The 14787-nt window shown below is 41.0% G+C and overlaps 1 protein-coding gene across 2 annotated transcripts; it reads right to left on the bottom strand.

Annotated features, from left to right (window-relative positions):
• Positions 1-826: 826 nt before the first annotated feature.
• On the bottom strand, positions 827-3577 carry LOC145165590 (WAT1-related protein At4g19185-like). Of its 2 annotated transcripts, none has more exons than XM_079084337.1 (7): positions 2981-3577; positions 2524-2586; positions 2319-2435; positions 1918-2200; positions 1659-1814; positions 1272-1423; positions 827-1185 (listed from the first exon to the last, which is right to left on the bottom strand). In XM_079084337.1, exons 1-7 carry the CDS (start codon positions 3190-3192, stop codon positions 1008-1010), a joined length of 1161 nt encoding a protein of 386 aa, XP_078940463.1. In that variant the 5' UTR covers positions 3193-3577; the 3' UTR covers positions 827-1007. The 2 variants fall into 2 exon arrangements, with proteins under 2 accessions (XP_078940463.1, XP_078940464.1); XM_079084338.1 differs by having other exon boundaries at positions 1918-2195; positions 2981-3056.
• Between the last annotated feature and the right edge of the window lie 11210 nt (positions 3578-14787).

The raw sequence follows: 14787 nt of genomic DNA, 5'->3' as shown, positions 1-14787 counted from the left end.
CTTCAGCTATTGCAAACCTTTTAGATCTCTCTATATGAATACCTTCACATAACTTCAAATACACACGCTCTTCAAATGCTTTGCAGCTTAGAGTAGATTCCATAACCATCCACCTTTGTTCTATTTTTATACTAGTTCCATTCTACTAGACTTCTTGTAAAATAACAAGATACTATACAAACGTATTAAAACTAAAGAAAACATCAAAATGGCAAACAACAAGAATTGAAGATCATCATTAAGTACTAATTTACAAAAAAAATTAAACGTCTTAAATAGAGGCACATTGAAAGAGCATTTATTTTTAAGTCATTAACTGCATTTTCTCTGAAATTGAAAACCAGATCTTAACATCAAGAAACAAGGTGTGAAATCTGAATACATAACCAATTATCTTTTTTTCCTCACTTAAGTTATCTATGGGTAAAACGGCCGGAACGAATAATGTTGTCTATTGGATACATAACCAATAAAGCCTATTTATTTTCTAGACTAAATAAACCTTTTGGATGAGATGAAGTGACCATTTTACCCATTAAACTCCAAAAAACAAATTTTACAATATTAATCAATATTATATTAAAGTGAGACAACTTGGGAAGAAAAGGGAAGAAAGACAAAGGTAAAAGGCTAGTGTTTTAACACATTAAGCTAGGTTTTTTTACTTAACCGATTACATCATGATGTCCAGATGAAGTAAAAATGTATAATTGTACAGATTAAAAACTTAATCCATTAAGCTCATCAAGTAAAAAAGAAACAACCATTGAACCAATGAAATAATGGACTTAAATTCAAAATGTCAAATTTCATGTGCCCAATGTAATATAACCAAAGTACCAAATTCTTAAAATTAAAGAAATAATATTGTAGTTAGCGTTGGCGCATATGCGTCCCGTTCATCAATTTGTATAAAATACTAAGATAAAAAATTCTACTCAAGTATTTCTTTTCTTTCTTCTTTCCTAATAATAAAAAAAAAAAACCATGATTTTGCACCTCAAGATTTAATCCACAATCTTTGGTAACAAAGGAGGAGGTGGGCCTGCAAAAATGTGATTTATCAATGGTGACTCAGATGGCTTATTAACATGGCGACCTCCAGAAGCTGCCTGTTGTTTTTCACGATATGTTGCCCATGTCACCAAATAAAGCCCTGATATAATCAATAATCCTCCTACAATGCTGTTTTTATACAATAAAAAAAAATGTCAAAATACATACATGAAAATTAATTAATTGATCAAAGATAATAATGGTGATTAACAGACCTGCCCATGTAAATTGGGCTTCCGAGAAAAAGTCTTGATAAAAAGGCGGATGCAGCAGGCTGAAGTGGATTGTAAAGAGCAACTAAAGCGGGTCCCAGGATTTTGTTTGACCAGGTCAAAAGTCCATAATTTAATGCAGATGAAATGGTTCCCTGAAAGAAATCGAATAATTAATGCTTGTAAAAGTGTTAGATACAAGAAATAGGAATGTACTTTTGTTGATTTGTTTATTATAGCATCCTACTTTGATTTTTTCCTATTATTTTGAAAATTCTACCCAATTATAGAATGTCCATATGCAAAGCAATTTTCACTGCTATAATTGGCTACATTTTTTTAAGTATAGTGTCCTAATAAGAAAAAAAATGAATAAAGAAAGATGCTTACAGCATAAAGCACTGCCCAAAATTCAGATTCAGTCAAACTCCAATCTGTGGACTCATTGTTCATGAAGAATGCTGTTGATAACAGAAACATAACACCAAAAAGATACGAATATGCTGTAACAGATAAGCTTGCAGGATACCTAGCCAACACTGGAGCCTGAATTTTCATTTTTCATTACAAAATCCAACTTCATAAGCATTTAAAGAAAAAAAAAACATGATGTATTCAAAATCCAATACACCAAGGAATGAATGAACACCTGAATGGCTAGAAAGGCTGCCATGCACATGCAGTTCCCAATTAAGCATAGAACACCAAGATGCCAGTTGTCAAACCCAAGACCAATAAAAATTGACAATAACCATCCAGCTGGCTCTGGTTGACCCTTTGCACTGATTTCATTATGTGACAGGTCATTTTCTGAGTACCCAAATATGACAGGTCCTCTGAACATAACCATGAAAATGGCTCCACAAACGCATACAAATGTGCCTCCGACTTTTGCCTGACCTTCAGTTCTTAGTATATTCACTGTTTCTGTACTGCATGTAAAACCACTTCATATGGACTCCAAGAAATAGGTATATATATGTGTATATTTATATGCATCTATGCAGTTTGTTTAACATCAAGGTGAAAAGAGTGTGGTGTTGAACTGACCCCATAATTGTGGCGAATATAAATGTGAACACAGGAATTGAAGGTTGTACAGCTGCAGCATATGTTGGAGTTGTGTAGCCAAGTCCATAAAGAAACAAAAGCTGGTTTCCAAATATCCTATTAAAGGTTTAAAAAGAAACAATATTTTCATGAGAAAGATAAAAAAAAATGGAGTTTTGGAGAGATATAGAGATTGTAAAGTTACCCTGTTAACCCAAGAAAGAAAAATGAGAGGAGGAAACGCCTGGTTATAGGTGGTCTGGTTCTCCTACAAGATAACAAATAAGACCCACAGCTTTAGTTTTGTTGGATTTTGCAGGTGGTATAAAATTGTTCTTTACAGGCAGATGATAATTAGAATGTTATAAGTCGGCAATGGTGGATTGGAACAAAGAATTTCCCAAAAATGTAACAAATCCATATCCTTAATTGCAGGTTTTTTTGGGGGGAATAAAAGGATCTACACCAAGAATACAAAAATCAACCACTTTTTTAGGGTTTAAAGCAACAACTGTTTGTAATCTCATTTTTATCTAACCGTTATCTAAGATCATATGATCCCTGACTTAAAAGAGCACATTGATAACACAAATCTTGAAAACAAAACAAACAGGCATTCGCTGTCTGATTGAAAAATTAAGATCTAGGAGAAGTTGACTAACTTTTCGCGAAAGTAGGCGATGGGGGCGAGGATTAGGAGAGCAAGGACGTCACGATAAACGCAGAAAACAAGCCGGCTAACTCCAAAATTCAGGGCTACTTTTGTGATCACATGCGATCCTCCGGCGAAAAGTTGCACCATTGTCATCGCTGCATGTGCCCTCCGGGCTTCTCCGCCGGCAACACCACCGCTGCCGCCTATCGCCATCACCATTACCACCGCTGCCTCACAGAAATTTCAAAATTTGTCTCGGATTGTAGACTGAAATGATCTCTATATGTGTAATATATATACACAACCAAATTTGTATCTAAAGATTCGATTCCGATCGATTAGGATTGGGTTCTCCTCGATTTTATGGGATGAATGCCAGTTTGGTGGAGAAGGTATTTCGATCGATCTTCAATCTTAAGGGAAATAAGTGAGATTTTTTTAGAAAATATCAACAGATTTTAAAAGGAAATGATCTTTGTTGAAATTGGGGATCTTTGTAATTTTAGGGTTAAACAACAATTTTGGAGTTTTTGCAGCTGGTGGTTAGTGCAATTTGCGAAACGCAAATCCCGAAGGGTTAACGCCAGGAACAAATAGCGAAAAGAATTTAATCTCTCCGTTAAACAATGGGTTTGTCAAGTCATAAAACTTCCAGGGGTCTTAATGTCATAATTAGAAACAGTATCAACCATAAAAAGTTGTCATAACATCATTTCATAAATATGCACATTTATCTTGTTTTGACCTTTGATCACTAGATATAGGTTTGTTTTAATATTTTGGTCGTTAACATGCACATAAGACTACTCAGTATGGGTGGGGTGATATTACACCCAAACTTTGACACATGTCAACACAACACTATTATGTTATAACATGAAGAGAATGTGGTATTTTTATGTTATAACATGGTGTTGTGTGTGAGAGAGAGAGAGAGAGAGAGAGAGAGAGAGAGAGAGAGAGAGAGAGAGAGAGAGAGAGAGAGAGAGAGAGAGAGAGAGAGAGAGAGAGACTATATGCAACCAATAGCTTTTCCCGTTTCAATATGTTATAACACCAACATCGAAACGACCCAAAAATCCAAGGTAAAAATTTCATTTTCATTTATAATCAAAACACTTAATTGTAGCGTTGTTTAACATTGAAAAACACTTCACATAAAACGATTATCAGAGTTCGTTCTCAAAGATCACATAATGTGAAAAACACGGGTGCATGCGATGTGATCGTCCCGAGCTCCTTCATTTGAAAACTGGAGTACCTGAAACATAAACCGAAAACCGTAAGCACAAAGCTTAGTGAGTTCCCCAAATTACCACATACCATACACATAATCACATATTGCGGGCCCCGCCCGGCATCGGACATCGTTCGGCATCGGCCCCGCCCGACATCAAGCTGAGCTCGGCATGCATATCACACATATCAAATATACACATACAACAATCACATAGATACAATCATACAAATAATCATCGGGCACCGCCTAGCATCAGACCTTAGTCCGGTAACATACAAGTACAGACACATGCAGGAGTCATGAAGACACAAAGCATACAACTATTCCTCGGGCCCCACCCGACATCTGACCGTAATCCGAAAGGCATATAATTAACCATCGAGCACTGCCCGACATCGGACCCTAGTCCGGAACATACAATCATAAACATGGGCCGTCATTGGTGCCTTCGACCCGTTCAATCCAGGAGGAAACTCACCTCGAATGTTGAAGCTCACAACACGAAACCCTAGCTGCTGACCTGATGACCTCCCAAACTAGCAACACCCAAACAACATCCAGTTAGCAACTGAAAACCAAACTATGATCCATAATCCAAACTTGGGGTAAAATGACCATTTTACCCCTGGCCCATCAAGACTCATAACCAAGGCCCAAGCCCAAAACCAACAAGGCCCAAAACTATAAGATCCATAAAAGCCCACTAATGGCCCAATTTTCCAAATTGGGCCTAATCCCATATGGGTCTTACCCTAAGCCTATATTTTCCTTAAATACAACTCAGGTTACCTCAAACACCCCTTGGGACAAACTTGGTCTAAAGCATAAGTCAAAAGTCAAATTCAACGGTCCAGATGACCCAACTCGTCGAGTTACCCCTTCAACTCGCCGAGTTTCCATCAATCACAGAATCGTGATATTTCGATCCAACTCGGCGAGTTTCCCTCAACTCGTCGAGTTCTTCCTTTTTCAACAGAATCGGGACAATCCCAAACCAACTCGTCGAGTTCCCCTATGAACTCGTCGAGTTTATCAGTCTGCCAACCCACTTAATGCATTGAGCCACTAATATTCAAACCAAAGCCTTATCTTCCAGAACTAGGCTGAATATACGTCTAGAAGGGTAAAGTTTCCAACTTTACCCATTAAGAACCATCCCAAAGGCATTAAGTTTAAACCTTAATCCAAAAAGGCTTATGTCTAAAACCAAAAATCATCATATCATCAAGATAATGCTCATGAACATAGAAGTGGACCTTAAAAGCTAAATGGTCACGAAAAGTCTTCAACTTTACTCCCATGCAAGGCCATTTGAAGCTTAAGAGGCCAAAACAAGGGCTTAGAAGGTGCATGGAGCTCTTAGGGCCATAAAGTTGGCACCTTTATGCCATGAAAGCTCCTTAAAACCCTAGATCTGAAAGGGTTTGTCCAAATGGGACGTCCAACTCCCAACAACCACGCCATTTGGACCAAAACATGCAAAAGAACCCTAAGAAGGAGATCAATGAATTCACAAAGCAAGGTTGAGACTTTTTACCAGAAAAGTGTCGAAAATGAAGCAAGGATTCGAGATCTAGCAGCTCCTTCTTGTATCACCAACTCTCATCAAGCTTCCCTTCCTTCCAATGGCTTCAAACACACCACAAAAGCACTCAAAATGGCTCACGACACTCAAAAATGCCTTAGGGTTTCGAGGTTAGGGTTTAGGACAATGGTGGCTGGAAATGAGGCCAACACATGGGGTTTAAGTTGTTTAAATAGGGTGCAAAACCCCAAAATTAGGGTTTCCAAAACCACATCCAACTCGACGAGTTGGTCTTCAAAAACACGCGCGACCAACACTTCCAACACATCGAGTTTCTTCCATCAAAATCGACGAGTTGGCATTTAGAAATGAGGTTTTTATTTCCATAATTGATCTTCTAGATTTCGGATGTTACAAACATACTTTAACATAGATGATGCCGAGATGATGTTGATTTGCTCTTAACGACGTTATGACATGTTACATAGGACTCTCAACTCTCTTAACGGGCTCATACCCACTACTCTAATGACTTCATGAATAGGTTGGATGACTTGGATCTTAATTGTCACACCCCATTTCTATGAGATATCTATTTTACAAATATTTTCGGATAATCAAACTATTATACGAATATTATCGTTGCATAATTTTTTTTTTCAAAATAAACTATTACAAGCTTATAAACATAATATGTCCACAACGTAACAAATTGACATTATTATCAAATTTGATTGATCCTTAATGGTCGCAATTAAAATAGATTGAGTAATAACGATCAGATACAAACTAAGGTCATCAGGTATGTTACAAATCTTCTCTAAAACTGATGTGACACCTAATTCTATACATAAACACCAACCCTTTTGGTTTATAATGATTTTTCATACAATAGCAAAGGAAAAAAATTGATCATCATAAAGCACAAATGATCTTATTCTAGAAACTTTTAGCAACAAAAAGTCGCAAATTACATGGATCGAATACACCTTTACTAGATGAAGTATATGAGCTGATTTCTTCGTCTTGGATAATCAAGATCCAAACTATAGTCTTTTTGATGTAGTCACAAAGTACATGGATCAAATATACCTCTACTCTAATAAGAATAAAAAGAATTTATCATTCCATCATAGATTCATGGTATTCAAATTACTAAATATTCAACATATATTTACGTTGTGAAGAAAAATGAAAAGGAGTGATACATATAAAAGTTAAGTAGGCGAGAATAGGAAAAAAATACATTATACTTAGAAAAAAAAGAGAAAAAAAACTCCCACTAAAATGCTATAAACATCTGTAACATTCGAGATTTGCTATGTTTCCCTTTTAACCCCTTAATGCAAAATTTCAATCTTTTTGGTCCTTAGCTAGTACGCGGGGCGTACTCTATGAGTATGCTTAGTGCACTAGCTCAATTCAGGAATGTGGGTTCAATGCCGTACGTAATGTAGGGGCAAACCCTAATTTTTAGGGTTTGTGCCCTATTTAAGCAACTTATAACACCCATGGACCTTCTATTGATCAGCCTCCATCACTCTATACCCTAAGATCGAATCCCTATCCTCTTATAGTGTGTTCCTGAGCTTTGGAAGTAATTTTTGTGTGTTTTATGTGCATTAAAGATGGTGGTGCTTGGTGACCAAGCTTTGGTTGGACTTGAGGTTGTGGATCCAGAATCTTCATCAAGTTTTCTAGCTTCAGAAGGTATAAAGTTCTTATCTTGGAACCTCCTTGTGTTAGAATGAGATTAGGGCTTGTTTTTAAGCTTACTATGGTCTTTTAGGTTCTATTTGGGAGTTTGAGTCCCTCCATGAGCTAGGATGCTAGATCTTAACCCCTATGATGTTCCTTGTGTAAAAAGGTGCCATCTTGATGAATCATATTGGTTCATGCATGAGTTAGAGTTCTTATTATGGGTCTTAATGGAAAAAATTGGGTTTTGGGTCCCATTAAGACATGGAAGGTGATAAAGTTGCCAACTTTATGCATTAATACCTTGAAATGAAGTAGATCTGAGGTTTGGACGTTAAGAAGTTAAGTGGTTAATACAAAAGTGGACAAAAGGCACTCTGGCCGGTACGCGGGGGGTAACCCCTGGTACGTTGCGCGTACTGGGTCAACTGCCCATTTTCGAGTCAACACTCGTACGCTGAGCGTACTCTGTGAAGTGGGTTTTCGACGTTTGGGCCTCTTGGACTCGGGTTTATTTTGGGCTTTTAGGATTTGGCCTTGTTGGGCCATTGGACTTCTGACCTTGGGCCATGGTTAGGCTATGGGCTTTCTTGGAATTAGGTCCATGAAGATTTTAGGCCAAATTAGGAAGTTGGGCCATAATGGTCCTTGGGATGCCATTAAGAAATTTGGGCCTTTTGAGTAAATGGGTTGGGCCCTAGTTTTGGGACAAGTAAGAAAAGGGTAAAATGGCCTTTTACCCTGGATGTTGGATAAGTAATTTAGATTATTGATTATGGGTCGAGATCCAATTATTAATTGGATATTATTGATGATGATAGGCGTGGATTTTCCGGACCAGCAGACCGAGATTTTATCTGAGAGATTCAGCAGTTTTAGGTGAGTTTCCTTACTGTGTTTAGCGGGTCGAAGGCACCAATGCCGACCCATGGTTTATTATGATTAGGGTGCTAGTTGTCTGTGTGAATCCGCATGTATGTTTTATGATATGTTTACTGATGTGCACAAAAGTACCCACTAATTTTATAATTTATAACCTAACTAACTTAACTAACTAAAATGCACCTAGGCAGTGTACCTAGTCGAATTATAGAATAGTTGGGTAAGTCGGGTGTCGATCACAGGGAACGGTGTTAACTAATTAATTTATCTACTATTAAATTAACCTAATTTTAGAGCAAAGATGGGGTTTTTATCTGATTTTACAAGACCAGATGAACTTAAGTCACAGAATTCAATCAATTAATTAAAACACTCCTGTTTAGTTCGAATCCACTTCTTCTTTATGGTTAGCTAACATTTATGGATTGTCAAAGTTGGTTATTTTTGTATTAGTAATTTAAGTCTAAATTTACCAATATTAACTAATTCATGTAAAACTATATATGGTCACACACAGTCAAACACAAAATAAGTTGCAGATTATGAATTTGCTATGTAAAATTAGGCAAACACAATTATGGTCATAATTTATGTTCTCTAGCACAGTTAAATTTATTTACTTCAATTACTTTATAAGATTTTGGTCGATCCTAGCTCTAGCAATTTAATGTTCACTAAATCACTAGGTAAACAAGTTCATGCAGTTTAATGATCACTAAGCTACACAGAACATGAGTTCAAGTAACTAAAGAAACAAATATTAACATGCTAGGTGATAACAAATCAAACACAAGCAATTCACCAACTTAATCAAATCCAATAGTCATTAAGCTAAACCATATGTCAGAAGCTTCATCTAGCTAAACAAGAGTAACTAGATTCAGCTGCTCATAGCAACAATTAAACAAACACAAATCAAAATATAAAACATGTTCAAGTATCAACAATTAAACTAATTATGAACCTCTACTCTTTTGGTGTTGAAAACCTTTTTCCAAGACTTCCTTTCTGCTAAAATTCGTCTTCTGAAAACCTTCCAAGCAACCAAAAGTCCCTCCAGTTGTAATGGACAAGCCAATTTATAATATTCACGAACTTCGTATTTCACGTCGTGGAAGGATGCTCCACGTCGTGGTTTGAGAGTTATCCGTATCGGGCAAGGATTCTTACTTCGCACGTATTTATCTTCCAGAAGATTCATGACACGTCGTGAAAATGTTGACCACGTCGTGACTTCGGTAAATTCCGTGGATTGCTTCAACTTTTGTACTCCAAGTCTCCAATGTTCCATGTATTGTCAATTTTGGTCCTTTTCTTCGAAAATGCCTTACTTTGGCTGCAAATAACAATTTATCCTTATAAGTACCATTATTCTATGCAAATAACCAAAATATCAATAAAAATGTAAATAAATATTGCCTAAAAATATGTATAAATATGGCAATATCAAAATACCCTACACTTATGCTTTGCTTGCCCTCAAGCAAATCTATTTAATTGAAACTTAAACTGTAACATCCCAATTTCCAAGCCAATTTTTTTTTTAAATTTAGTAATTCTCAACATAGTTTACCAAAACATTTCCCATGCCATATCATTTGCAAACAAAACTATAACAATGTGTCTGAAATCATAATGTCAAAGTAAAATCAATCAGAGTACAATCCCAGAAAACTCCATGCGGAAATCATGTGTGTGTGTGATGCGCTGCTACACTGCCGCCTCCTTCCCCTTAGACGAAGAGGTACCTGAAACCAAAACTAAAACTGTAAGCACAAAGCTTAGTGAGTTCCCCCATCGTACCACATACCATACAGACATATCGCATACATACTGCCGGGCAATTCTGGGGTGCCCGACCTACCCAGTACGGCCATTCTGGGGTGCCGACCTACCCGTGTCAAGCCATTCTGGGGTGCTGACCTACCTATGTCAAGCCATTCTGGGGTGCTGACCTACCCTTCGGTCCTATCAACCGAACCTCGGGGACTATTCCACCCCTACTGCTACTATCACATATATCATAACGTAAACATACTGTCAGACGTTTCTGGGGTGTCCGACCTACCCTTCGGTCCTAACAATCGAACTTGGGGGCTATTCCCTCCCTACTACCACTATCACATATAACATATCATGCCAACATATAATCATATCATCACATACTGTCAGACATATCTGGGGTGTCTAACCTACCCTCCGGTCCTAACAACCGGACTCTACTACTGTCACATATACATATCATGCTAGCATATAACATATCAGGTAGTAGCAAACCTAGATGATATCACAAAGACGATCATCTAACATACAATTCCTACTGGTGGGTCGGCATTGTGGCCGTAGACCCACAACTACTAGAAGGTAACTCACCTCGAACGAGTAGCTGCTGATAATCTGTGCGGGAAATCTCCGTCTGCTGCTGCTCCGGAAATCCTCCGGCTATAATCCCCACAAAACACTTAATCAGAGTCTGATATCTATTCTTAGGGTAAAATGACCATTTTACCCCTGACCAAGTCCAAGTCAAAGTTAAAGTCAACTTCCAGTTGACCCGACTCGCCGAGTTGGGCTGCCAACTCGTCGAGTCCCTATCTCTTCAACTGTCCTCATCCACGACTCTACTCGTTGAGTTGGGATGCCAACTCGTCGAGTCCCTATCTCTTCAACTGTCCTCATCCACGACTCTACTCGTCGAGTTTAGCAACGACTCGACGAGTTCTCCTTCTAACACAACCTCGGATGAACCTTCATCCGACTCGCCGAGTTGTATGAACAACTCGTCGAGTCCATCTTCATCCTATAAACATGTCCTGACCTCGGCTCGCCGAGTTGTATGAACAACTCGTCGAGTTCATCTTCAAGAGTTGGGAGATTGCCTTGGACTCGCCGAATCGACTCATGCACTCGCCGAGTCCTATGAACTCCAGGACTATGGCTTATCCCGATACGTTTGGGTTACTCTCCTGGACCCTCTAAAACCTTTCTTTCACTCAACTGGGTCTCTTGGACCATAACAGAAAAGAAGTCAAGCCTCGGACTCGCCGAGTCCCAAGGATGACTCGCCGAGTCGATACAGTCCCAAGTCTATTCCTTCGATTTCTGGTGTACAACTCTTGTCCAAATGATAGATCTAGGCCCCTAAACTCGATCTAGCACGTAAAGTTACGAACTTTACGTGCATGCATGGGACTTTGAGCTAAAAAGGCTCTAAAAGAGGCTCTTAAGTTGCATGGGGGCTTCCATGGGTGCAAAAGCAGCCCTTTTCTGCCTTGTAACTCTTCCATGGGCCTAGATCCGAAGCCTCAACCCCAGCCATGCTTGCAATCATGGTTGGTTACCAAGAATGGCTTATAAAAGCCCTAAATCTCCCCAAAAAGGGATCAAACGAATAAGCAAGCAAGGTACAGACTTTATACCTTTCAAACACTGCAAATGATGCACCAAACTCGAATCCTTCAGTCTTCTCTTGATCCTTCTATACTCTTCCTTCTTCCTTGTGATCAAAACCCACAAAATCACTCAAAAGCCTTAGATCTTGCACCAAAACACTTAGGGTTTGCTATGGAGGGTTTCTGGGAGCATAAAGGGGAGATGGAGGCTGTATAAGGTTGTTTAAATAGGGTGCAAACCCTCAGATTAGGGTTTTGTCCAGACAGAGCCTACTCGTCGAGTCCAGGACCCGACTCGACGAGTCGCATACTTAAATCCCGTGTCTCATCCCGCTTCTACTCGGCGAGTTGGGCCTTCAACTCGCCGAGTCCCAGGCCAAAAATGCAAAATTACTTAAATAAAATACATACCAGGAACCAGGTGCTACAAATCTCCCCCACTTATTTTAGACTTTGTCCTCGAAGTCTTCCGCTCGTTCCTGGAAAAGCTCTGGGTAATGCTCCATCATCTCATCTATCGGCTCCCAAGTCCATTCCGAGCCCTTCCGGTGCTGCCATTGCACCTTTACCAGCTCGACCCTCTTGTTCCTCAGATCCTTCGACTTTTGGTCGAGAATCGCTACAGGCCGCTCGATGTAATTCAGGCTGTCATCGACCTGAATATCCTCTAATGGTACCACTGCCGAATCGTCCACCAAACATTTCCGTAACTGGGAGACGTGAAAAGTGCTATGAATCTGACTGAGTTCGGCTGGCAGATCCAACCTATATGCCACCTTGCCCACCCGGGCTATAACCCTGAAGGGTCCAATATACCTGGGTCCCAACTTGCCCCGCTTCCTGAATCGGATGACGCCGTTCCATGGCGACACCTTCAGGAGAACCATATCCCCGACCTGAAACTCCAGGTCTGATCGGCGCTTGTCGGCATAACTTTTCTGCCGACTCTGAGCAGTCTGAAGTCTGCTCCGAATCTGCTGAATCCTCTCTATCGTCTTGAGCACCACTTCGGTGCTCCCCATGACCCTATGGCCAACCTTACCCCAACATATCGGGGTTCTGCACTTCCTCCCGTATAACATCTCGAAGGGAGGACGATCAATACTCGCATGATAGCTATTATTATATGAGAACTCCGCTAACGGAAGGTAGGTATCCCAGCTACCTCCGAATTCTAAAACACATGCCCGCAGTAAATCCTCTAGCGTCTGGATGGTCCGCTCGCTCTGACCATCCGTCTGCGGGTGAAAGGCGGTGCTAAAATGCAAACGAGTACCCAACTCGTCATGAACCTTCTTCCAAAACCTGGAAGTGAACCGCACATCCCTGTCGGAAATCACTGAAACTGGCACTCCGTGCCGAGCTACCACCTCTCGGATATAGATGTCGGCCAACTTTTCGGCCTAAATGCTCTCCTGGATCGGTATGAAATGGGCACTCTTGGTCAACCGATCCACGATTACCCAAATCGAAGCCACCCCCCGTGCAGTCTTGGGAAGCTTGGTAATGAAATCCATGGTAATATCTTCCCATTTCCACAAGGGAATATCTAACGGCTGCATCTTGTCGTGTGATCTCTGGTGCTCGGCCTTGACCTTCCTGCAGGTCAAGCACCGCTCCACATACCATGCTACGTCCCACTTTATGTAGGGCCGCCAATAATCAGGACGAAGATCTCTATACATCTTCGTCGCTCTGGGATGGATAGAAAATCTGGATTTGGGTGCCTCCTCCATCAGGATCTGGCGCACGCCTCCATGATAAGGGACCCACACTCTACGGTGAAGAGTCAATAACCCTCGGCTATCATAGTCGAAGGAGGAAACCTAGCCCACTATACGCTCGCTCTTCCGATGTTCCTCCTTCATAGCCTCCTGCTGAGCCTCCCGGATCCGCTCCAACAGTGGAGTCACCACTGTCATCCTCAGACAGATGTCCCTGATTGGTGCTGCCTTGCGGCTAAGCACATCGGGCACAACATTGGCCTTCCCCGGGTGGTAGAGGATCTCGCAATCATAATCCTTCACCACATCCAGCCACCGACGCTGCCTCATGTTCAGGTTCGGCTGATCCATGAGGTACCTCAAACTCTTGTGGTCCGTGTAAATGGTACAACGAACACCTTAGAGGTAATGACGCCAAATCTTGAGGGCAAAAACAACAGCCCCCAGCTCCAAATCATGCGTCGGGTAATTCGCCTCGTGAGGCTTCAGCTGCCTCGAAGCGTATGCAATAACATACCTTCTCTGCATCAGTACCGCGCCCAAACCTGAGATGGACGCATCACAATATACCACAAAATCCTCCATGCCCTCTGGCAGGGCTAAGATTGGCGCCTCGCACAATCTCTGTCTCAGTGTCTCGAATGCGACCTGTTGCTCAGGCCCCCAGCGAAAGACCACGGCTTTCCTCGTCAGCCTGGTCAGGGGCACGACTATCTTGGAGAAGTCCTGAATGAATCTCCGATAGTAGCCTGCCAATCCCAGAAAGCTCCGAATCTCAGATGGAGACCTCGGAACTTCCCACCTCATCACGGCCTCAACCTTGGCCGAGTCCACCGATATCCCGTTCTGGTTGACAAGGTGCCCGGGAAACCGCACCTCGCGCAACCAGAACTCACACTTGGAGAACTTAGCATACAAGCTCTCCCTTCTCAAAGTCTCCAGAACCTCTCGCAGATGCTCCTCATGCTGCTCTCGCGTCTTGGAGTAAACCAAGATATCATCAATAAACACTATCACAGACCGGTCTAACATCGGTCTACACACGCGGTTCATGAGGTCCATGAACGGGGCAGGAGCATTGGTGAGCTCGAAAGGCATCACCACAAACTCATAGTGGCCATAGCGCGTCCGGAACGCAGTCTTCTGTACATCCTCCTCTCTGACCCTCATCTGATGATACCTTGATCGCAAATCAATCTTGGAGAACCAAGATGCTCCCTGTAGCTGGTCAAAGAGGTCATCAATCCTCGGGAGTGGGTAACGGTTCTTCACCGTTACCTTATTCAACTCCCTTTAATCTATACACATCCGATGCGACCCGTCCTTCTTCTTCACAAATAGAATCGGGGCTCC

This window comes from Lactuca virosa, chromosome 3 (genome assembly GCF_052849685.1).
Source record: "Lactuca virosa cultivar CGN04683 chromosome 3, Lactuca_virosa_CGN04683_v6, whole genome shotgun sequence".
Lineage (NCBI taxonomy): Eukaryota > Viridiplantae > Streptophyta > Magnoliopsida > Asterales > Asteraceae > Lactuca > Lactuca virosa.
The sequence above is the reverse complement of the archived record's forward strand: the minus strand, read 5'-3'. Positions and strand labels throughout refer to the sequence as shown.